Source organism: Oryctolagus cuniculus, chromosome 15, assembly GCF_964237555.1.
Source record: "Oryctolagus cuniculus chromosome 15, mOryCun1.1, whole genome shotgun sequence".
Classification (NCBI taxonomy): domain Eukaryota; kingdom Metazoa; phylum Chordata; class Mammalia; order Lagomorpha; family Leporidae; genus Oryctolagus; species Oryctolagus cuniculus.
The window spans coordinates 31583042-31606635 of record NC_091446.1 but is presented as its reverse complement, the minus strand read 5'-3'; the positions used below and the strand labels follow the sequence as shown (position 1 = coordinate 31606635).

Here is a 23594-nt window from a genome sequence, read left to right as displayed (position 1 = left end):
GAACTTTATGAGACCTCCAAAAATTCCATGTGGTGTATATTATCCAGTTTCATGGCAACCCCTGTCCCTTCTAGGTCCCAGATGAAACAGATGCATCCTGGGAAAGGAGGCACTTTGACTGACAGCAAACTGGATAGCAGAGTGAGCACTGCACCCCGCTCAGCCCTAAGCTATCTACCTAGTTATACCACACCAGGGCCATGCAACTCGCTCTTGCGAAGCCGAGGCCTTGCCCTGAATGTCACCAGTTTGCTGGTCACTTGGTGAGAGCAGACTGAAGAAGCAGGAGCTGGCGCTGAGGAGGGCAGCAAAGGGTGGGGTGGGGGAAGGCGTTGGCATTCGAAGAAGAGAGGGAGGGGATGCAGAGGGAGCTGGGAGAGGAGGAGGCTGGGGAGGAAATGCCCAGGGGGGCAAAGCACCGGTGTGGGACCCAAAGGAGGAAGGACGGTGCCTACCATGGGCCAGGCACCCCGCCAGGGCCTTTGCGTGCCACCTGCTGTGGTCCTTAAAATGAACACATCACACCCTCCGCGGTACTCATGCTTTTGGGGGGCAGGCTGAGGTTTAGGAAGGTTTAAGCACTTGTCTGAGATTCTCAGCCGTAAGACAGCAGAGAGTAGATTCTAACTCAGATTTTTGGTTTTGGTTTAGGGCTCTTTCCTCTATCGTCTTCCCTTTCGCTAACAGGGGGAAGAGGATTAAGGGCTAGAAGAGAGGTGGAGTTGTCACCTGTGCTCTGGTTGCAAGTGACAAAACCTGGCTCGCTTCCACAGGAGGCTTTCAGAGTCCAGCGGAATGTAGGAGAGCCAGGCCTCAGGGACGACAACGACTGGAATATCTTGGATTCCGGGCAGGAAAAGCTCATGAATAGGTTCTGTGGGGCTTTGCTCTGGAAGGAACATGCTCCAAGCTTTTCCCTCTGCCCTGCAAGAGTCAAAGTCCCAGGACAGAGGCTGATTGGCTGTACCATGTCACATGTGCAGCCTTAAGCCTGGGGAGACGGGAGCACCAAGATGGCTTACCACAGAGGGGAGAGTCTTTCCCCAGATGCTGTTACTGAGGCACAAATGGCTGCTGAGAACCAAACGCTCATGTTTTGGGGTTGTGGTCACCCCAAACTGCATCCGGGCTGGGACAGGCCCTGGCATCTCGAGTCTTATTCATGCCGTTGGGACTGCCACTCACCACCACCATCTCCATGTAGCAGGGCTGGGCTAGACCCCACATCCTCCAACCCGGCTGCCAGCAGGAGCCCTCTCCTCCTCTCAGGAGTCAGTGCTCATCCAAACCGCACAGTCAGGCAGCGGACTGTCGGCGGCTTGCAGTCAACTGCGCGGATGCAGTCGTACACAGCTGCTCGTGATGCGCCGGTCCTTCAAGTCACACACACACACACACACACTCTCTCTCTCTCAAACTCACATTCATAAACATACACACTCTCTCACACATACACTCATACACACACAAACACACATGCACTCACACACACTCTCACAACACAAACTCACTCACACATACACACACTCACACATGCACTCTCACACACTAACACACGCTAACACACGCTCTGTCACACACATCCACTCATACACATACACTCACACATGCACACACAAGCACACACACATTCACTTGTACACACACTCACACACACACACAGTCACGCACACGGTCTCTCATACACACAAACACTCATGCTCCCTGCCTCTCCCCTTGTGATGCCCCTGCGCCCCCCAGGGCTCTGCCAGCAAGAGCCATCACCTTGACCTTGGGACTCAGAACTGTGAGCCAAATAATCTCTTTTCCTTGAAACGTACCCCTTCTGTGATACTGCGCTACTGAAAGCAGGCGAATGCGCCGGGGAGCCAGCTGCACAGAGACGAGGGAGGCTGCAGGGGCACTGGGGTGCGGGTGGGGTCCTGGAGCACGCAGTTGTCTGGGCTTGCGGCTTGGGCCCCACCCACTCGAGGTTGGGAAGAAACGAGCCTCCTCCACCCTCTTCACATCCCCCAGAGCCAAATGGAGGGGTTACACCCCCCACCAGTCCTTTTAAAGCTCTAAGTTCTGCCTTCCATACAGGCAGGGGACTGATGAGCCCCTCCTGGCAAGGAAGCCCTGAGGCAGGCGTTCCCCAAGGCTGGGCTCTCACCAAGACTCCCTCCCCTCTCCGGCTGGAGGAGCAGGGCTTGGCCGCAACCCCTCCCTCGTTGGCCTGTGGTCCCACAGGTTGGGAATCTTGCTGCCTAATAGTGTACCTGCCCCGGACCCTGGAGCAGATGCTTTCCTCTCCTGGCTCCCACGCCCACTTCAAGCCACCTGTATACCCTACAGGGCCCTGGTCTCCTATCATCCTGGTGTTTGAACCCACCGAATACCCCCCAAATCTCCCAGGGGTGCTGTTGATGCCCCTGGGCCATGGACGTGGCCTGCTTCTATGCCAAACGCTCAGTACAGAGCCCAGGGGCCTGCTCTGTAGCCACGCGGGCTTGGCTTTCCTCGGTCCTTTTCTCGCTTTCTGGGCGTGCTCCTCATCCAGACCTTCTGTTCTTGTGACCCCAGGCCCTCTCCTACCTTTACTTCCCGGAGGCTTTGGTGCTGTGTTTTCTGCCGCAGCTGTGGCACCGCATGCAGTGCCTGCCCAGCTGCAGGCAGGCAAGAAATGTGCGTGAAATGAATGAATGGCGGGGGAGGGGGCTGAGCCCATGGCTGCTGCTGCTGTAACAGGCAGCAGCATCAGTGGTCAAAACCAAGTGTGATCAGAGCAACCTTCCGGGAGGGCTTTGATGTACCTGGGGAATGGGACTCTCACTCCCACGGTCACCTGGGAAACTTCCAGTACAGATTTAGGCTTCTAAAGACAAAAAAGAATGATTTCCACCTGTTACACTGTGGAAGGAGACAGTTCACTTTAAACCTCAGAGTACTTATACACTGTGTATTACAGATTCCAGTGACATTTTTACATTGCTTTCTGATCACTTCTCACCAAGGACTGGTGACAATTCTTAGCCCAGAGCATCTCTGGCCCCAGCAGGTTTGGATTTCTTGTCTACCTGTTGCTGGTGCTTGGGTCCTACCTTCCAGGCTGTTGCACTGTGGGAGGTGATGAATCAGCCCACAGCCTCCTCCTCCAACCAGGTGTGGCCAGCTTAATGTTGACAGAATCTTGGCTCTAAACAGACTTTCTTCCTTTCATTTTTTAAAAAAAGATTTATTTTATTTATTTGAAAGTCACAATTACAGAGATGGGGAGAGACAGAGAGAGATCTCCCATCTGCTGGTTCACTTCCCAAATGGCTGCAATGGTCAGGACTGGACCAGACCAAAGTCAGGAGCCAGGAGCTCCTTCTGGGTCTCCAATGTGGGTGCAGGGGCCCAAGCACTTGGGCCATCTTCTGCTGCTTTGCTAGGCACTTTGGCAGGGAGCTGGATCAGAAGTGGAGCAGCCAGGACTCGAACAGCACCTATTTGGGTGGTTTTACGCACTGCACTACAACACTGGCCCCTTCTAAACAGACTTTCCCAAAGCCCCTCTCATCTTAGCAGGAGGAAAGTTATTGGTCCATGAGGACCAATCAGATAGGACTCCGGGACACAAAGTACTAGAAATGGCTAACAATCTGCAATTTAAAGAAAAGGAAGAACATGGTGAAGAAACCTAAATAAATACGTGTATCTGTGGAGAGTGACAAAGCAAATTACTGTTCATTGATCAAAACAGACCCCTAGGATAAAAAGAGATCCAAATTCTGATGCTAGAAGTAAAATATAAAATTCCCAACAAAAATTCCAACTCTAAAGCTAAGATGTCCAATTAGAGGGAGTGTTTGGGGAAGTGCGGGTCTGGATGTGTATTGGGCCAGTGTGCATCTGCAAAATACAACGATTACTCCGAATGGGAGGAAGGGTTTGGCACAACGTGGAAAGTGCTGGCTGTGGCGGTAAGTGAAGCCACAGGATTGCAAATGCAGGGTGATCCAAACCAGGGGAAAAGCCAGCTTTCTTCCTTCCTGGAGTAAGAAAAGTAAACGTTATGTATGTGTGCATGTAGTTAGGTCACCACACCTTTTTCTTTCAGTATTTTTATTTATCAGGCACCAAAATATTAACTACACTGGGGCTTAAGAGCAGTAACCAGGAGAGATTGTTTTCTGTTGTTAGTTTTTGCTACATCATTCTTTCTTATTGAAGAAGTGGGAAGAAAGAGATCAACAAAAGTGCAAGTACAAACAACAACAATAATTCTGTCCTGGGTAGATCACATTCCGACGTCTTCTTTCCCGACACTGTGCAGGTGGACAGGTAGGCACATCTGTGGCTCCGGATCTGGGGTAGGTAGGCCCTGTGGCACAGCAAGTTAACCTGCCACTCAGGAAGCTCATATCCCATATCTGAGTGCTGGTTTGAGTCCTGGCTGCTCTGCTTCTAATGCAATTCCCTGCTAATGCAACTTGGAGGCAGTGGATGCTTGGGCCCCTGCACCCACATGGGAGACCACGTTGGAATTCCTGGCTCCTGGCTGTGAGGACTGAACCTCAACCCTCTACCTTTTTATCTGTGTTGCTCTGCATTTCAAATAGATGAAAAAAAAAATATATATATACCTTTAGAAAAATAAAAAAGCTGGGCTCATACTCTGTATCTGGTGAGTCTCCCAGCGCCTGGAGCCTTTCCTCTGCTCGAGGAGGAAGTTCCTGGGCTGCCGGATCACAGGGTGGTCTATAACCCAACAGCTGTCTGTTGTGTCCCCAAGATGTCGGCGATAAAAGCAAGGAAACCTGCAAACTGCTTAGTTTCTGCAGAGGCAGGTCCCTTCCCTGTGAGCTGATGAGCTCGTTGCTTTTGTCCTAGGGAAAAACAAAAACAAAAACAAAAACAAAAACAAAAACAAAACAGTGAAAGGCAGAACAGCTCATGGAAGCACTTGACCTTGCCATACGGTATGTGGACAGGAAAATGTCAAGTGATCCTGCAGGAAGAGCGGGACCAGGACCAGGCCCTCATCTTGCAGTGTGCTCAGGAGGAGAGGTGGGGGCCAGCCAGGTTCCCCTGGGCCCCTGCACATGACGGTCTCTGCTACCCCACCACCAGCTGCAGGCTGAGCTGCAAGCCCACCCAAGGGAAGAAGGGTGCTTCCTTCTTGTGGGCCAAGGCAGGGATAGGACAGACTCAGTGAAGACAAACAGTGAGGCCCTGCCCCTTCCTGGGGGTGGGGCCACACACACATTCCACAGACTTTTCTTTTGGTACAATTGAGGGCTACCGGCCAGCAACCCACAAAAATTTGGGACCCATAACCTAAAATTAGTGCTCCAGGTTTCTTGAGGACCTGCACTTGCTCTCCGACGCTGTACTTTATGTAAGTTTCTCCAGTCTGTGGAGGATGCTTTCCAGTTTGCTCCTCAGCGGTTGTTTGAGCTGGTGTGGTTTTCACAGTTACCGTTATTCATACTTCTTGTTTATAAATTACTATTGGTTTTGTGCCCGCATCATCCATTTAGCCTGATGAGAGTTTCTGGTTGCTCCTAGAGTGGGTTGTAATGAGTGTTTCCTAAGAGAATTTTTGGCCTGTAGAGTGGTCCAATAGCCAGACGTCATGCGCAAATGAATTCCTGTTCAATATTAATGACTCACGTGTGCCCACGGCCCAAGCGCATATGCTTGAATTTCCTTACGGCTTGCTTTTACGAAAGGGGGCCGGTCCCCCGGGTTGGCCCGGCACGGAGGAGCTTGCCCGGATGCAGAGCTCAGGGTTGCTCCCCTGTTACTCAGGGTGCCTGTGTTTGTGCTGTTTTAACGACTTTCGCCGTATGATCAAGGTTAGCATAACAATGTTAGCAGGGTCATTTCTGAGACAAAAGGCTATTTATTTACAATATACAATGAAGGATACAGTGGCAACTCTTCGTGCTTTAACATAAACAAAGTGAATCATGTATGGTGCACGTTCAGGAAGCTCAGGACAGTGTTGCCATCTGGTTCTTCTGCAGTTCCCTAAGCCCCGCCCCACTGTACCCAAATCCCAGAAGTGGGGTGGGGGAGTGAGGAGGGTGCTCTCTGGCCCCACTCGGGGGCGGGGTACAGCCAAGAAAGCTCAGGACTCACCGAGTCCCCGCCCACCCCACGTCCGGAAGCGCCACGCTGCACATAGCCTGCCACTAGCAAATGCACAAGTAGCAATCAGCCTCGGGCAGCATCCCCAGAGGGCAGGCAACGCTCCCTAGCTAAGCACAAGTTTGAGTGGCACCTGCTTTGGACACTGTCCGCTATGGGTTCTCTGATTTGGAGCCATAACTTTAGAGGCCGGAGGGAAAGTCAGCTACCATTTATTTACTGTATATCTCCAGCGTGCCCAGAACTCAGGTGAGGGGCTTCTTGCTTTTGACTGAATTTAACTCAGAACAATGCTATGCCGCATGCCTGACCCTGCTCTGTAACCGAGAGCCTGCGATTCAAGCCCAGCTGCCTCCACCTGGCTCAGTTCCTTCTTCGTCTCCTCACCACATCCCACCACCTCTGGGGTCCCGAGCAACCCAGGACACCACTCAACCTGAGCCGAGGTCACTTCCAAACGGTGAAAGGGACAGAAGCAAAAACAAACAAGAGGCTGACAATTTAAAAATAAAGCCAACATGAACTCAGCCTGGAGAAGGGACGCCCTGAGGGAGGCATCCTCAGAGTTCATCCCCTCAGTGGCCCTGGGTGGCCTCCTCCCTATCCCCCCGCCCCCCCCCCCCCCCCCCCGCCCTGCCCTCCCCTCCCCCATGCAGGCTGCCTTCAGGGCTCCTGGGCCTTGGGAAGCACAGCAGCACCCCCCGCAGGTGGGGGGTGGTTAAATCGCCCTGGGAGCTGCTTGGCCCGCACTCCTGTCCAGTCTGCACCTTGCAGTGTCTTCTAAGAACCTCTCTACCTTATCCGGCCTTCCAGAGGAGGCGTCGACCTTAACCGAGGGCGCAGGTGACCGTGGCGCGACCTGACTCCTGTTCAGCTGTGAGTTTTTCCTGTCCCCTGACCGGGGCTGGACGCTCAGCATGCCAGGCAGGGTTAGCGGTGGGGCTGCTATTTATTTAACTGCTAATCCCACTTAGGTGAAATTAATTTACTCTACTATTATAACTCACCTTGCTTCCTCCCCGGCTGGGCGCCTATAATTTACACCTGAATGCTGCACTGTGCTCCTGCTTCCTGGGCGGGCGGGCAGCGGTCGGCAGTCTTGGGGTGACTCACATTAGGAGGCTGCTCCATACAGAAGAGAGGTTTTCTCCTTATAGACTGTGGCGGGTTAGTATAAAAACAGGGCTGGGTTTTTCTCCTAATAACCAGTTCCCCTTTAGGCTGCCCCTCTCCAGGGAAGTTTGTGTGCTATTATTAGTCTGCCTCTCAATTCCAAATATGGGCTGCTCCGGTTTCCACGGCGAGCTGCCGGGTCTCTGGCTTCTCCAGCCACAGCCCTGTCCCTGGGTTCCCGTCCGTCCCCAGCCCTGACAAAGTGCAGTCGGACACACCACCTTCGCCAGGCAGGTGGCTGCAGGATAAGCACCGACTGCTGAGTGCTGTCCTCTCAGGTGCTACCAGTGACTCTAAGCAAAGCAGGGCTGCCAGCCGCAGCTGCCCACAGCCAGGACCCGCGGCCCGGCTCTCCTCCTGCCCCCAGCCCCGTCTTTGGTGGCCGTGGGTGAGGAGCCGTTTGTGTCGAGGCTGCTGGAGATGAGGCTCCTTTATGGAGACAAGAAGGAGCCAGGCTGGCCTCTTGGGGACACCCTGACATGGAGCTCCTGCTTGGGTGGCCCCCAGAGTGTGGGAGTCTGCAGGTAGGGGTCTGGCCTCCTGGTGACCAGCCCCCACCCCTCACCACCTTCTCTGACAGCTCCTCTGGCTCCTCAGGGGACAGCTGGGGGCAGAGGCAGTCCAAGAACCTGCCTCCTGGCCTCTGCCAACCCTGCCCGTGTAGCCACTTCAACAAGCTGCGGGAAGGGACATCCTTCGACATGTCTTCCTGGATGCTGCCTGTGGTGGCTGTGGAGTGGAGCCCACCTTCAGCCAGGCATCAGGGCTCAGGTCCTTGACCTCTGGACTGGCATCATGGCCATCATCACTCCTACAAATCCTCCCCATGCAGCTGTGAGCCCCGAGCTCTGTGCCCGTCCCCACCTCCCTGCCCTGTCACAGGGTCCCTGGAAGAATGCCCTCTTTATGCCTTTTCTTTCTTTCTTTCTTTCTTTTTTTTTAAGATTTTATTTATTAGAGAGGTAGAATTACAGACAGTGAGAGGGAAAGGACACAGAGGGAGAGGTCTTCCATCTGCTGGTTCACTCCCCAAATGACAGAAACGGCTGGAGCTAGGCCGATCTGAAGCCAGGAGTCAAGAGCTTCTTCTAGGTCTCCCACATGGGTGCAGGGGCCCAAGGACTTGGGCCACATTCTACTGCTTTCCAAGGCCATAGCAGAGAACTGGATGGGAAGAGGAGCAGCCGGGACTCGAACCAGCATCATATGGGATGCTGGCACTGCAGGCGGAGGATTAACCTACTGCGTCACAGTGCCAGCCTCTTCATGCCTTTTTCACTCACTGAGTCAGCCAGGGCTGAGCTCACTGCAGCTCTAGTCTCTCCTTCCTGCCCCACGAGAGTGCTGGTACAGATTCATACGGCATTGGAGTGGTTAAGAACCCTGCATGCAACATCTCTGTCTCCCCTTGGACTGCAAATGCTTTGTGGTTAGGGACATTGCCTCCCATCCACGAGCAGCCCTGCCTGCAGAGGGTCAGCTCTCAATGGACTTGATGGCCACACAGCCAGTGTGTACTGGTTGGATCCAGAGTGTAGCTCCTTGCTTTGAACGTGCCTTTTGGTGTCAGACAGATGCTGGGTGGAGCCCCGACTGTGTGTCAACAACCTGCCCAGTGGCCTTAGGCAAACTCTTAACCTTTTGTTTCTGTCTGTAAAAACAGAGAGCCATTGTAGTCGGCTCCTGGAGTCTGCTGTGGATTTCAGCCACGTGGTGCACGTGGCCCGCGGGGTGGGGTCCGTGTCTGCCCAGCTGGCTGTGGCCCTGCTCTGCTGTGGCCATGCTCTGAATCTTTTTGGGCTGGTGTCCCTGCTGCAAGGAGATGCCACGAGAGGCTGGTTTGAGAGAAGGTGTCATGGAGAGAACGCTGAAGTGAATTTTGGAGATCCAACCAGAAGAGACTGCTTTGTCAACCCCGTGTCTCCCAACTTTTCAACAGTCTGCAGTGACTGGTCTGTTACCGAACCTCTGGGTATTGCAGGCTCCTCCCCTCACTTGACCTTGAGGGTAATAGACAGCCCCCGAGGAAGGGAGTTCCAATGACAGTCCCAGACTTGGAGGAGGCTGATTGATTTTTATGGACCAGAAGTACAGCACCATGGCCCCCACACAGATTTCTGCTCTGGCAAACTGCCCTGCCTGCCCCTCCTCTCCTGCCCTGTGCACTGAGCTGTGTGTGAGCTGGTGCCGTGCACCGTGGAGGAGTGTGTAGTGGGATGTCGTGGCCCCGGGATGGGAGCTCCCAGCTCCGCACCCTCTTGCTGAGGGATGTTCAATGCCCTAAACTGAAGACAATCTTGCTCCATCGCCCTGTATGGTGGCTTTAATTTCATTCTCCTGCTTCAGGTGGGTGCAGAATATTCCAGAAAGCCTCCCACTGGGCCTGGTCCCTCTGTTTCAGTGCAGTAACTCGTCACTTTGTCAGAAAGGAAGAAAAGGAATCTTGGTGGAGTGCCTTGTGCTGGGTGAAACATCACCATCTCTGTTAGTCACTCAAGAAGCAGACACAGAAGAGATACGGAACTCACCCAAGGTCGGAAGACATTAGAGCCGCCGCCCAAACCCAGGTAAGTGTAGCCTGGTGCCCTCCATGCTGGCTGACCCTGGCTCAGCCCTGCCAGGGCACAGGGTCCTCATAAACAGGGATGCGGATCTGGAGGAACTCGATGTCAGTTCATAACTCCGGATGCATTTGCACCTACCTGTGCACGGCTGTGTGGCCTTCTGCCTTGTGTTATGTGTGCATTGCCATGTTACAAACGGCCACAGGCGCAGAGGCTTCAAACAGCCCACATCCGCCATCCACAGTCTCCATGGTTCGAGGGTCCTGGCTCACCTTAGCTGGATCCTCTGCTGGGGTCTCCCCAGGCTGTGGGCGAGAGGTGGGCCAGGCTGCAGTCGCGCCTGGAGACGTGGCTGGGGAGCACCCCGGCTGCTGCCCACATGGCTGCTGGTAGCGTCCTGCTCCCTGAGGCTGTAGGACTGAGGGAATCAGGCAAGTGCCAGCCTCTGGGGCTCCTCTGCCTCCTCCTTCTGAGTGCAGGCTCAGACACAGGGCTCTGCCATCAGACCAGACCTTCAGAGAGATGATGTTGATACCTAATAATGCTGTGTTTCAGGCACCAAACTGATTCACTTTAAAACTTCCCACGGGAGGATAATGCACACACAGAAAGCGCCGACATGCTAGCTGTGGAGTTGGATGAATTGTTTGATCATCACGCAGATCGAACAGCAGGATATTCTGAGCGTCTGGAAGCCTTCCTCGCGTCCCCTCGAAGGTGAACGTCTGACAGGATCCGTTCCTCAGCTTGTTTGCGTCCAGTTTATGAATGAATCCTTCAGCACACTGCAATGGGCAGATGATTAGCAATGCCTGGGAGCAGCATTGCTGGGCCCCGTGGTCACATGGGAGGCTTATATGGGGAGCTGTGTTTACTTGCATAATCCTTACATCCCCTCTGTATGGGGGCACTGTTCCACCTTTACACACAAGAGCAGTTAAGCTTACCTAGCTTTCTCTGCAGATCCTGAAAGAGCAAACAGTTAGATAGAGGAGGAAATGCCATTTGCCTCACTATCCACAAGCCACTTTATTACTTTACCTTAACAGATGCATTTTTGGGGAAGGGTTTTGTGTGTCAGGCAATGTCCCTTGCTCCCTGTCATCTAGTTCTTCATCTGGCCCTCTTGTCAGCCAGAGGCATCTCTAATCAGCTGCAGAGCTGCACTACAGGGTTGATAGAATTTCAGAGGGAAAGTCCAGGTTCGAGCGCATCCCCAAAGCCTCCATCTAGGAGCAAAGGATTCCTGTTGGGCTATTGGAGTAGTGGGAATCTGCCAGGCTTCCCCTTTGTGATGGTACAGGAACTTTAAGTGGCTGGAGACCCAGCCCATGTCTGCAATCCCCTGGGTTATGACCAATAAAAGGCATCAACGCACAAGTCATTCCCAAATCACTGAGACCAGGCCCAGACCATCATTTTAGACAGTCGCAGAGCCCCACCCATTCACTCTGGGCTTCTCTTAGGCGCAGGCAGTTACACGGAAGTAGTGAAGGGACAGTTTCCAAACTGCCACCAAGTGGCCAGAAAGACTTGAGGCTGTTGCTGACCTTGGAGTGTGCTTTGTTCATGCACATTTGCCTGTTTCTGTTCTTCCCCAGTTCTGTCTTTCTCCTTGTCTTTCTCTGGATGTACAAGTGTGTTTTCTATGTACAGTTGGCTCTGACTAGCCATGGGTTCCACATACAAGGGTTCAACCAACCATGATTGAAAAAATTAGAAAAAATCTGTACTAAACATGTAGAGATTTGTTTTTCTCGTCATTCCTTAAGCAATAAAGTGTAACAACTATTTACATAGCATTTGCATTGTATTGGTTATTATAGATAATATATTTAAAAATTTATTTATGTAATTAAAAGGAAAAGTTACAGAGAGACAGAGAGAGAGATAGCAAGAGAGGTCTTCCATCTGCTGGTTCACTCCCCAAATGGCCTCAATGGCCAGAGCTGGGCCAATCCAAAGCCAGGAGCCTGGAGCTTCTTCTGGTTGGGTCCCACTTTATCATACTTTTTAAAGAAATCATTCATTTATTTTTTATTTACTTGAAAGGCAGAATGACAGAGAGAGAGCAGAAAGAGAGAAAGGGAGACAGGGAGGGAGACAGAGGTCTCCATCAGTTAGTTCACTCCCCAAATGCCTGCAACAACCAGTGTCAGGCTGGGACCGGACCAGGAGCCCAAACTCTATCCAGGTCTCCCATGTGGGTGGCAGGGGCCCAAGTACTTGGGCCTTCATCCCTTGCCTTCCATGCACATTAGAAGGAGGCTGAATCAGAAGTGGAGAATCCAGAACTCAAACCAGCACTACTGTATGGAATGTGTGTATCCCAAGCAGTGGCTTAACCCACTGCACTACAATGCCAGCCCCTATTTTACTTTTCATCAGCATTTGCCCGTGTGATTAGCAAAGTGCTCCTCAAAACTTGATTCTTTAAATTGCTGTTTGATATTCCATTACATGGAGTTAAGCATGATCAAGTTAATTATTTTGGGATAATTAGGTTGTTTCTAATATTCTGCCTTTGCAGGCAACACTGCGTGGGGCTTCTAGTCCCTAAATCCTTGGGGATATTTCTTTTCTTTTCTTTTTCTTTTTTTTTCTTTCTTTTTTTTTTTTTTTTTTTGCCAGACAGAGTTAGACAGTGAGAGAGAGAGAGAGAGAGTTATAGACAGCGAGAGAGAGACAGAGAGAAAGGTCTTCCTTCCATTGGTTCACTCCCCTAAGGGTCACTATGGCCGGCGTTGCGCCGATCCGAAGCCAGGAGCCAGGTACTTCCTCCTGGTCTCCCACGCAGGTGCAGGGACCCAAGCACTTGGACCATCCTCCACTGCCTTCCCGGGCCACAGCAGAGAGCCGGACTGGAAGAGGAGCAACCGGGACTAGTACCCGGTGCCCCAACCAGGACTAGAACCCGGGGTGCCAGCACCACAGGTGGAGGATTAGCCAAGTGAGTCACAGCGCTGGCCGGGGGATATTTCTTAAACCAAGTAACATGATGTGGAATAACTCATCAGAGTACATGGTCTTGGTTTTTTTTTTTTTTTTTTTTTAAGATTGATTTACTTATTTGAAAGGCAGAGTTTACAGAAAGAGACAGAGAAAGAGAGAGAGAGAGAGAGAGAGAGAGAGAGAGAGAGATCTTCCTTCCACTGGTTCACTCCCCAAATGGCTGCAACAGCCGGATCTGGCCAGTTCAAAGACAAAAGCTAAGAGCCAGGAGCCAGGAGCTTCCTGCAGGTCTCCCACATGGGTGCAGGGGCCCAAGCACTTGGGCCATCTTCTGATGCTTTCCCAGGCCATTAGCAAATAGCCGGATTGGAAGTGGAATGGCCAGGGCCGAACCAGCAACCATATGGGATGCCGGCGCCGCAGGCAGAGGCTTAAGCTGCTACACCACAGCGCTGATTCCTAGATTTGACTTTTGAGTCCTCTTATCAAACGCAAAGCTATGCCACTGAGAATAACCTGCGAGAATGTCTTTTTCTACCCACGCTGATAATATCCTGTTACAAGTGAGTTGGCTCAGTTTCACAGGTAAACCACGATAGTAGCTGTATTTACCGGATGGCTGGCGAGGCTGCATGCTCTTCAGGTTTGCTGTCCCTTTTAATTTCCCTTGTCCCTCCCCCAGAAGCCATCCTGTGTGCGGCAGGTGTGGTAGCTCCTGTATGGTTGCCTTCGCAGGGGGGCAGCACCGTGTCCCCCCCAGCTGCTCGGCACATCTGCCACTCCTCCCAGAGCGGGAAGCCTCCCGTCTCGCAGAGCCCAGACACTGTCCCTAGGCTGGGCTGGCGCTTGACCTAACGACTTAACCGACTTAACCGGGTGAGGCGAGAGTCCCCGCAGGAAGTGCTCCTTCCGCGCTGGGGGGAGGGAGCAGCTGTGCAATGCATCAGATGACCACGTGGCCCTGGCTTCTCTCTCCTTGGGAGAGTTTTATGTGCTGGGGTCAGAAGGGACCCATTTGCCTGGTTCACGGCCAATTTGCAGAATCATCAGTTTGAGGAATTCTAAGCCACCTTGCTCCGCAGGTGGGCAGGTGCCGGGCTTGTAGGAACGGAGGCTCCCGTGGTGCCGAGGCCTGACTGTGTGTCTGGACCGAGCGTCTTGCAGAGATGTGAAGCGTGCGCTGGCCGTCACGCAGGGGGAAGCCTCCCTCGCAGGGCTCAAGCTTCTTGTCCCCCGCCCCCTCCTCCCAGTTCCGCCTCCTCAGCAGAACATCTGCTTGGGCAGCAGCTGCGCCCTCACGGTCCAAGACAGGACAGGGAGTTACCGAAACGATAAAGGAACAGCTGTTGGGCCTCTGGCTGGTGCTGATTAGCAATCAAGGCCAAGATCCACTCGCACCCTTCCAAGAGAATATTAGGCAGCTATTAAAAATAATGTTTTCAAAGAATTTTTATGACACTGAGAAATGCTATGGTATGAAATAAAATGAGAGATATATAGCTCACATATAGAATATGATCCCAATTATGAGAAAGATTAGCCGGAAACATCGTAAAGTGGAGGTGTGGCTGTCTCTGCAGGGAACAGTATGAGTGTGCTTTGGGTTGCTTTCTTTTTATAATTTTTAAATTTCCTACATTAAGCATTTCTGATTTTTGTGTACAAAAAAATCCCACCAACAATATTCTTAAAAACCAAGTCTGGTGCGGCCTCTGGGGACTCGGCTCCTGTGTGTGACCCACGCTGCTCTGATCCCGCCGGGGCAGGGGGAGAAGGGGCACCAGGCTGCTTGGGGCCAAGGGTGACTTAAACAAGGCAGCCACCCTTCCAGAAGGTGCGAAGGTACATTTTGCTGAAGGTCTCAGGCCCTCGGCTCCTCCCCTCCCTACCGGTTCTCTCCCACTTCCCAACCCCTGCAGGCTCTGGGAAGTCTTTTGAGAAAAGTGAATCCCGGAAGAACCCGGCAGTGCTGACCCCGGCCAGCTCCATGCGCCCTGGCCACAGAGCTTCTGCTGGCTCTCAGTTCTGGGGAAAAGACTTCCTCTTACAGAATCAGCGTGAAGGTGACCCTCCACCCCGCCCTGAAGGCCCCTTTCGCGCCAGATACTGGACTCGGAGTTGATCTATTGTCTCATTTGCCCTTTACAATGACCCTTTCCTAGATGAGAAACGTGAACTTGTGAGCATGAAGGAACGGGGTGAGTCTGCCCTCCCCTGTGCACATTCGCCTGGGAGATGGGCCTCCTGTCCTGTGCATAGAGGGCTGCTCTGGACGCGGCCTTGGCTGCTGGCGCTGGAGAAGCTGGCGGGAGTCCTGATGCCAGCTCACTCAGGAGTACCTTAGGTGTGCACAGAAAGGTTGTGCTGACGCGGCAGGCTTGCTGGTGGGAAGAAGGAGAAGCAACGCTCTGGAAGCAGTGCTGGGGGCTCCCCGGGCCTCAGCTGAGCCCACTCTGCAGCCATCTTCCTTGCTGTGTGTGTGACTGGAGGCTCTGCTGGCTTGGGATGCCATTGCCCCAGACAAGTTCATCCAGCTATGATCACACAGTCCCAGGATACACGGGCAATAAATCCAAGCAGGCTCTCCTCTCTGTCTTAAACACTGGTTTTAATAAAATGCACCCAGTTCACCCATGGAGGCGTGGGGCACTGGTTAGCAGGCACTAAATGCAAGTTGTACGTTTCTTCCAAGATCGTGGTGGAGCCTGAGCGCTCGGCGACCTCAAGTGGCTTCCTCGGGGGACAGTTTCCTAGACAGAGTTGCTTCAGGCTCGCTTGTTCTTAAGATCCTCAAAGACCACGTGGGCTGCGTTTCGTCCTGCGGCTCCCATGACACCTCCTCCTGGAAGAGAATTTCCCATGAGCCCATGCTGTATTCACGAATCCAGCAGGAAGCAGGCAAGACAGGGCTGAGAGCCTGTGGCAGAGTGTGGTGGGCGGCTTACAGGTTGGCACTAGGATGCAGGATTCTGGGTCCCCTCCAGGCTTCCCGCCCCAGAACTCGGAGAGGGGCTGGGCCCACAGTCCACACCCGCACTCCCCTCTGGCAGGTGGGCCACTGGGACACGTAGCCCATAGGAGTAAGGGGTGCAGCAGAAAGATGGGCGCGGGCAGTCCCCCTAGCCAAGCGGGCGTCAGTGTGCGGCAGCGCTGGCTTCTGTGGCACCCGGGAGGCTTGCACGAGGCATAGGGTGGGATCTTAAAGCTGGGGAACTGGGCTGATCCTTACTGGTCTGAACCAGCTTGGAAAGTGAGGGACACGGGATATGGAGAGCTGCCTCCGCTGGGCCGGACCCTCAGACTCCAGGAGCTGGCGTGAGGCCAGCCAGGCAGGGCAGCGCCGCGTGCTCACCCTGCTCCTGGGATTTGAACATTTGGAATTCAGGGGACATTCAGGTAGAGGCCTGTGCTTCCCTCCCTGCCTCCCTCATCGCTTATCTTCTTGGTCCACAAGTGTCTCCACCCGCCGCCTCCCCACCCCCCTGGCCTCCAGCCCTTGCAGCCCACACAGGGGAGTGGGTCAGGGGTCACTCACCAGGATGGGCCCCACTGCCGCAGAGGTAGAGGCCCTGGAGGGGGCTGCGGTAGCTGGAGTGCAGGGGCACAGGCCGGGCGAAGTAGAGCTGCTCCAGGGACATGGCGCCGTGGAATATGTTCTGTGGGGGGCGGCGCCGCCGTCAGTCTTAAAGCCCTGACGGCCTCCTTCCCCGCCCTGTTCTCCTCCCTCCAGGCTATCTCCCTGGGCTCTTACAAGGCACCAGGGGAATGGTAGGAGGGGCAGCAGACAGGGCCCTAAGGGAGGGGTGCAGTTTCCCAGAGGCCATTTTGGGGAAGGAAGGAGAATGGGGAGCATCTTCAGCCCGGGAGGCAACTGACCAGGAAAGCAAAGGCGGGAAGGCAGCGAGGGTTCGGCTGTGGGTCCTGAGTCCTCTCGCTCTGCCAGATAAGCAGAAGATTCTGCATGGGGCTGGCGCCATGGCCTAGCGGTCAAGCTGCGGCCTGCAGTGCCTGCATCCCATATGGGCCCTGGTTTGTGTTCCAAATGCTCCATTTCTGATCCAGCTCCCTGATAATGCACCTGGGAAAGCAGCAGATGGCCCCCTGCACCCACGTGGGAGACCCGGCTGAAGCTCCTGGCTCCTGGCTTCAGCCTGGCCCAGCTCTGGCTGCTGCGGCCATTTGGGGAGTGAACCTGCGGATGGAAAATACCTCTCGGGCCGGCGCCGCAGCTCACTAGGCTAATCCTCCGCCTTGTGGCACCGGCACACCAGGTTCTACTCCCGGTCGGGGCGCCGGATTCTGTCCCGGTTGCCCCTCTTCCAGGCCAGCTCTCTGCTGTGGCCAGGGAATGCAGGAGAGGATGGCCCAAGTACTTGGGCCCTGCACCCCATGGGAGACCAGGATAAGTACCTGGCTCCTGCCATGGGATCAGCGTGGTGCGCCGGCCACAGCGCGCCGGCCGTGGCGGCCATTGGAGGGTGAACCAACGGCAAAGGAAGACCTTTCTCTCTGTCTCTCTCTCTCTCACTGTCCACTCTGCCTGTCAAAAAAAGAAAAAAAAAAGAAAAGAAAAAAGAAAATACCTCTCTCTACCCCCCACCTCTGTAGCTATCTTTTAAATAAATAAATAAATCTTAAAAAAGAAACTTCTGCCTGGGCATGGCAGTTGGCTGTTATGGGAATGGGGTTCCTGGCCAAGGCATCCATCTGAGCCTGGGCTCGGGGGCCCAGGTGCCAGCAGGGTTACTGTGAATGGCAGCCGATGGGCAATGGGAACGGAGGGCGGTTCTGGTCCGCAGGCCTGGCTCAGCGCAGCCCCAGGCGAGCTGGATGGGAGGACCAGCATCTGCTGGGAGTGTCCCTCACTCTGTCCCACAGGAGCCCTCCTGCCGTCCTCACATCTGCTCCTCTCCCATCTCCCTGCCACTGGGATGGGGCTGCCTTCCTCTCTCCAGCCTCCATCCGGCCTCTACTACACACTGCTGCTCTCTGCTTTGCTGATCCGTGAGTGTCCCCAAGGCTTCGTGTTGAAATCCAAGCCCCATTGCCAGGCAGCAAGAGGGAGGAACTTAACCCAGGCATGGGGTGTGGGGATGGGGCCTTCTGGGGGCAGCCAGGTGCAGGCCTCCCGAGGAAGCCTAGTGGCTCTGAGACCAGGAAGAGACTCATGCGTGTGCTCTCTGCCCTTGTGTGTGAGGCCCTGCACTGCCAGCACAGACGCCATCCCCATAGGCAGCTCCTTGACCTTGGAATCTAGAGTCATGAGCCAAAATAATCTGCTCTTTATAAAGTTAGCCTGCCTCGGGTATTCATTTTTTAAAATCTACTTGTTGGAAAGGAAGACAGTCAGACAGATAGACACACAGAGATCTCCCACCCACCATTTTGCTCCCCCAAATGCCTGCAACAGCTGGGGCTGGGTCAGATCAGAACCAGGAGCCTGGAACTCGATCTGGGTCTTCCACATAGGTGGCAGGGACCCAAGTACTTGAAAAATCACCTGCTGCCTCCTGGGATGCACATTAACAGGAAGCTGGTATTGGAAGAGGAGTCTAGACTCAAACCCAAGCACTCCTACATGGGGTGTGGGCATCCAGGCAGCTGCACAAACATCCATCCCCAGGTATGTTTGTAGCAGTAAAGAATGGACTAATATAGGTACTAAGACTGCTCAGGGCTACATGGCCCCTGCTGTCCACATCCACCCACACCCTCCCTTCTGACTGCCAACCCTTCCTTCCTCTGTCTAGACCAGCACTGTCCACCAAAGTTACACACACACTTTCAGATTTACTAATAGCCACACTTAAAAAATAAAAGCAAACTAGTGAAATTAATGCCAGTATTCCAATACACTGACAATTCACTTCAGCATGTAATCAATTCATCAGCCACATTACATTTTCCCACCCTAAGTCTCTGCAGCCTGGCATGCGTTTCACACCTACTCCGGGCTCTGGAGCCACCCAGGGCTATGATGTGGCTGCTATCGTGGGAACCGGCCTTCCGCCTGGGCTCCCTGCTTCCAATGTGCGACATTCTGCCTGAGAGTGGAGAAAGTCAGATGAGAGAGGCTGACGCCAACATCCAGGCTGAAGGCCACAACCTTGGTGAGCTTCTCAGATGGCACTGTGCTGCCTGAGTCGTTATGTCCCCACTCCTGTCCCCTTCCCTAGCTGTGACCACTTCTCAGTCCCCTCCCGGCTGTGGTCGGTGCCGCTGGTCTCCCTTCCCGGTGTAAAGCCAGGTGGGCCAGGCAGGAAGGGGAGGATGCAGGGTCCCCAGACTCATACTCACCCCTCCAGGGAGCCCAAAGATTCTCTCCAAGTCTGGTGGAGTGAGGATGTCTCTGCCCAGCACGGAGCCCTTGAAGCCAGGGGCGTAGGCCTCGATGCAGTCAAACACTGGGTGCCCAACAAGAGACACAAGATGGCTTTAGGCAGACAGGAGGCACATGGTGATACGGCTTGGAGAATTTGCCAAAATCCTTCAAATTATGTGCTGAAAGGGCTTTTTTATCATATGCAAATTAAACCTCCAAAGTATAAAAAAAAAGTCTGGCGCCATGGCACAGTAGGTTAATCCTCCGCCTGTGGTGCCGGCATCCCATATGGGCACTGGTTCTAGTCCCGGCTGCTCCCTTTCCAGTCCAGCTCTCTGCTATGGCCCGGGAAGGCAGTGGAAGATGGCCCAAGTACTTGGGCCCCTGCACCTGTGTGGGAGACTGGGAAGAAGCTCCTGGCTCCTGACTTCGGATTAGTGAAGCTCCGGCTGTTGTGGCCATTTGGGGAGTGAACCAACAGAAGGAAGAACTTTCTCTCTGTCTCTCCCTCTCACTGTCTGTAACTCTACCTCTCAGATAAATAAATAAAATCTTTTTTTAAAAATGTCCACAGGGAAAACATATCAGCCATCTCCAAGGCCCAGGGGTCCTGGCGCAGTCCAGTCCCCCTGTCTTTCCCCTCTTATCCCAGCCTTAACACGAGGTGCCTTGTCTCCTCTTGCATATGCAAAGCTTTCGCCACCTCACTGTGTTGCTCTAGCTCTTTCTCTGGCTCACCACGTGCTGCACGGCCAGCTCCCATCTAGCCTTTCGCACCCAGCTCGGATGTGCCGTTCTTTGGAAAGCTTATGGCTTCCTCCCGCCAGTCAGCACAGCGTGCAGTGCTGCAGCGACTGCTTCCTTAGCTGGCCTCCCCACCAGCCCGGCCCAGCCGGAGGACAGGAACTGTGTCTTTCTGGCTGTCCTCGCCCAGCGCCTGACCCCAGCTGACAGCCAGTGAGTTGACTGGAGGATCCCCCGGGCACTGCCCTCCCTCCGGGGCAGCACCTGCAGGAGTGAGGAGGGAGGGCTGGGCTCAGGTCGGGCTCTACCTCGGTCTGCATAAGCGTTCTTCTCCAGCTCGTCCCACTGCTTGCCTGCAGCCAGTGTGTAGGGCGTGTACTGAGTGAAGAGGGAGATGACATGGCAGCCGCGGGGGGCCAGTGTTGGGTCCAGCGAGGAAGGGATGCAGAGCTCGATCATAGGCCTGGGACGAGCAGAGAGGGAGAAGGTTGGCTCTGGAGGGGCCGACTGTCTCAGCCCAGCCACAGGGGCATTCGCAGGAGGGGCTCAGCGCCGCCCCTCCCCAAAGCAGTCTGGGTCAGCCTGAGGCCCTACCCACTCACAGGCCCCAGGGTCCTGGGTTGGGCCCAGCCCCCTGATGAATGGCGAGCTGTCCTCATTTTCCTCCCCAAAATGCAAATGGTGCCTGGGTCCAGACAGACAATGTGCCAGACCAGCGGCCAGGCCTAAGGCAGCAGGTGCATTTTCCCTGTAGTAAGCCCCCCCTCCCCCACCCCCGTAGCTGCGGTTCCACAGCTGTGGACTCAGCCAACCACGAGCTGAGAGGACTCAGAGCAGAGTGTGTTCTTACAGAACCCGTCACTGTTCTGTAACCATTCACCCGGCATTTCCACTGCATTCGGTAGCAGACGTAGAGATGGTTTGAAGTTCACAGGCGGATGTGTGTAGGCTATTTGCAAATGCTACACTATTTTATTTAGGGGCCTTGAACATCCTCAGGGGTCCTGGAGCCACCCCCCAGCGCTGGTCCCTCACAGCTCCTGAGGGCAGATGGCCTGAGCATCCTCCAGGGCCGTGCGCAGGGCCATGCGCAGCGCCCTCCCCCCACTCCCCACATCCCTGAACTCGGGGGTCCACCAGGCATCTCAACATGACTTGTCCAGGCCTGGCTTGATTGACAGCCTCTAAACCCTGCTCCTCCCCCAGCAGCCCCTTCCCCTCTTTAATAACCGGAAACTTTGTTTTCTGGGGCTGGGCTTCTGCACGCACACCCCACTTCCTGTCCAGGAGGAAAGCCTGCGCCTGCGCACTGCTCATCTCTTCGACCAGCCTCGCCCGTGGATCCTGCAACAGCAACCAACTGCAAAGACGCCCTGATCTCTTCTCCACACGGTGGCCAGCGTGGCTTCCTACCCCAGCCCGATCCCCAGGCCCCCTGACCTGTACCCAGTGAGGCCTCCCCAGTGTCTGCGGGCAGTGCGCGGGATGGAAGGATGGCACCCTGGACCATCCACCCAGCTCGCCAGGATGGACTCACATCTGTGCTGGCACTGGGACCTGCTCGAGCAGTTTTGAGTGGGAGAGACCCCTGATAAGTGGAGGAGGGGACTCAATGACCATGGAGCCGCCCTCTTCTCCCCAAACGCCAGCGCAGTCTGCTGCAGAGCCCCGCCCCTTCCGCTAACCTGTGACACACCCACTCACCTGCCCTGGCCTGGGATGCACTTTCTGTCCTTGGAACGTGAGTACGGATTTAGGCAGACCCTAAGTCCCTGCGAAGGTTCCACGCCAGGTGGAGGAGGCTGAACCCTAAGCCCAGGGCCACCCACCTGCGCGAGGGCAGGCCAGCCATGGCATCCTCGAACGCCTGGTGGAGGACGGGGATGTCTTCGCAGTTGAGGTGGATGGAGCACTGGTGATGGGGCAGTGGCCGACCACTGGGTGCGTTGGGGGCTGCCAGGAAGCTGGGCAACCTGTCCACAGCCACTAAGGGACCGGAGAGGAGGTTGAGGTCTTCGGGCCTTGGTGGTGGACGGGCAGTGCGGAGGCAGGAAGAAGTCTTTCACCTCCAAACCAGGCGCAGGCTGGAGGTGAGGTGGGTGGGGCCCTCCTGGGTGGTGCCCTCCCCAGCCTGGGAGAGTTATCACTCAGAGGATGTCAAAGACACTGCTCTGCAGTCCGGCACCCCTCTTACCGTTGATCTTGGTGACGGGAGACTGGGTGTCCAGCTGAGAGATTCTCTTCACAAACGCCTCGGGAAGCCACTCCTGGCAGGAGAAGGTTCTGTGAGGGGCCCTGCACAGCCACGGCCCCAAGGCAGCCAGCTTCCTCCTCTGCTCAGGCTGGCCCCACAACCCCAGCCTCCAGAAATCCTCCTCAGCCTTCAGAGCTCAGCCCACCACCTCCTCTGTGAAGCCTTCCTGGATACCTCTGCTCAGTGCTAACTCGCCTTCCTCCGCACTCAGCCAGTGGACCCGGCTCTGCCTGCCTGGGGCTGGGCCAGTGGTTTGCCGGCCTCGTTTCTGGGCTGAAAGGTCCTGGACAGAGCGATCATCTCAGAACTGCCCTAACGCGGCACTTTGCATGAATTGTTGGATTTTGTTAGTGGAATCACTCGGAAAAGGTGGTTCTTTGTCCCCAAGTGTAGCCTGCAGGATGGCTGGGAGTTTGGTGCTCAAATATTTATGCTTTCTTTTAGGGACACAGAAGGTGTAGACAGAAACTGCCCCAAGTCCTTGCCCCTGTATGTCCTCCTGCCCCGACTCTGGGCTCGGCTGGGAGACTTGCTTTGGCCAGTGTTAGCAGATGCGATGCAAACAAACAGGATGGCACTGGCACGACTCAGCCTGCTTGCTGCTGCCCTCTGCCAGACCTGAGAACATGTCTGCATGACTGGCCCAGGGATAATGACATACACAGTAGGGCTGAGTTATCCCTGTCACTCCAGCAGAAACCACCCCAGACTGGCCAGAGCCAGCCAACCTGCTGGTATGTGAATGAGTCCAGCCAAGATCAGCAGAGTCAACTGGTTGACCCACAGCTGACCGCAGACAGACGGGCAAGCCCGGACCAGCTGGATTCAGGCAAGATCCTCTGAGTTCTCCAGATCTGGGAGCTAATACATGTCGCTATCTGCCCAGAAGTTTTGTGGTTGTTTGCTTTGCTGCATTAACACGGCAATAGGTCATCATCAAAGACAGTGACTTAGTGTTAGTGAGAGAGGAGAAATCCCAATAGCAGAAAAGCTGTAAAAATACCTCTGGATTGAAAAATCGGAACTGTGTTCTCGCACTGGCTCTGCCAGTCGCCAGCGGCATGAACCGCTGCCTCGCTAGTGGGATCTCTCCCATTTGCCACCTCCCCGTGATCTGCCTGCTTCCTACCCGGATGTAGTCCTGGCTCTCTTGGGGCTCCCCCACCCCAACCCTGTCTTCCAGCCTGTTCTTGGCACACTTCGCACACCACGCCCTGGCCTCACCTGCGGCGTCAGCTTCAGGAACGTGATCTGCGGCGATGCGTTGGACAGCACCACTTTGCTCCTCACCTCCTCGCCGTCCTGCAGCACAACGCCTTGAACCCGGCCTTCGCTGTTCACCTGCACCCGCACCACTGTCTGGAGCCCAGCAGAGAGAGGTCTCAGAACCCCCAGGGGAGGGGCAGCGAGGTGCAGATCTCATGGGCTTGCCACTGTCTGTACTGCCACAAGACTCAGCCTCCTCTTC

The 23594-nt window shown here is 54.7% G+C and overlaps 1 protein-coding gene and 1 long non-coding RNA gene across 6 annotated transcripts in view; one reads left to right on the top strand and one right to left on the bottom strand.

Moving 5' to 3' along the window:
- The first annotated feature begins 6776 nt into the window (after nucleotides 1–6776).
- Nucleotides 6777–11656, top strand: LOC138845495 (uncharacterized). Of its 2 annotated transcripts, none has more exons than XR_011382777.1 (3): nucleotides 6777–6993; nucleotides 9637–9857; nucleotides 10410–11656. It is a non-coding gene; the product is annotated as an uncharacterized lncRNA (long non-coding RNA). The 2 variants fall into 2 exon arrangements; XR_011382776.1 differs by having other exon boundaries at nucleotides 6823–6993; nucleotides 7871–9857.
- A 2581-nt stretch (nucleotides 11657–14237) lies between these two features.
- PYROXD2 (pyridine nucleotide-disulphide oxidoreductase domain 2) overlaps nucleotides 14238–23594 on the bottom strand; it is a 28154-nt gene continuing 18797 nt past the window's right edge. For 2 of the 4 annotated variants that reach the window (XM_070058330.1, XM_070058331.1), the window contains 7 exons: nucleotides 23351–23485; nucleotides 22067–22139; nucleotides 21702–21858; nucleotides 20181–20335; nucleotides 19104–19239; nucleotides 16342–16462; nucleotides 15396–15648 (listed from right to left, as the gene is read on the bottom strand). In XM_070058330.1, the coding sequence (XP_069914431.1) occupies nucleotides 15529–15648; nucleotides 16342–16462; nucleotides 19104–19239; nucleotides 20181–20335; nucleotides 21702–21858; nucleotides 22067–22139; nucleotides 23351–23485 (897 nt within the window). In that variant the 3' untranslated portion in view covers nucleotides 15396–15528. Of the gene's footprint in view, nucleotides 15649–16341; nucleotides 16463–19103; nucleotides 19240–20180; nucleotides 20336–21701; nucleotides 21859–22066; nucleotides 22140–23350; nucleotides 23486–23594 lie in introns of all 4 variants that reach the window. The other 2 variants (XM_051824054.2, XM_051824055.2) reach the window with 2 other exon arrangements.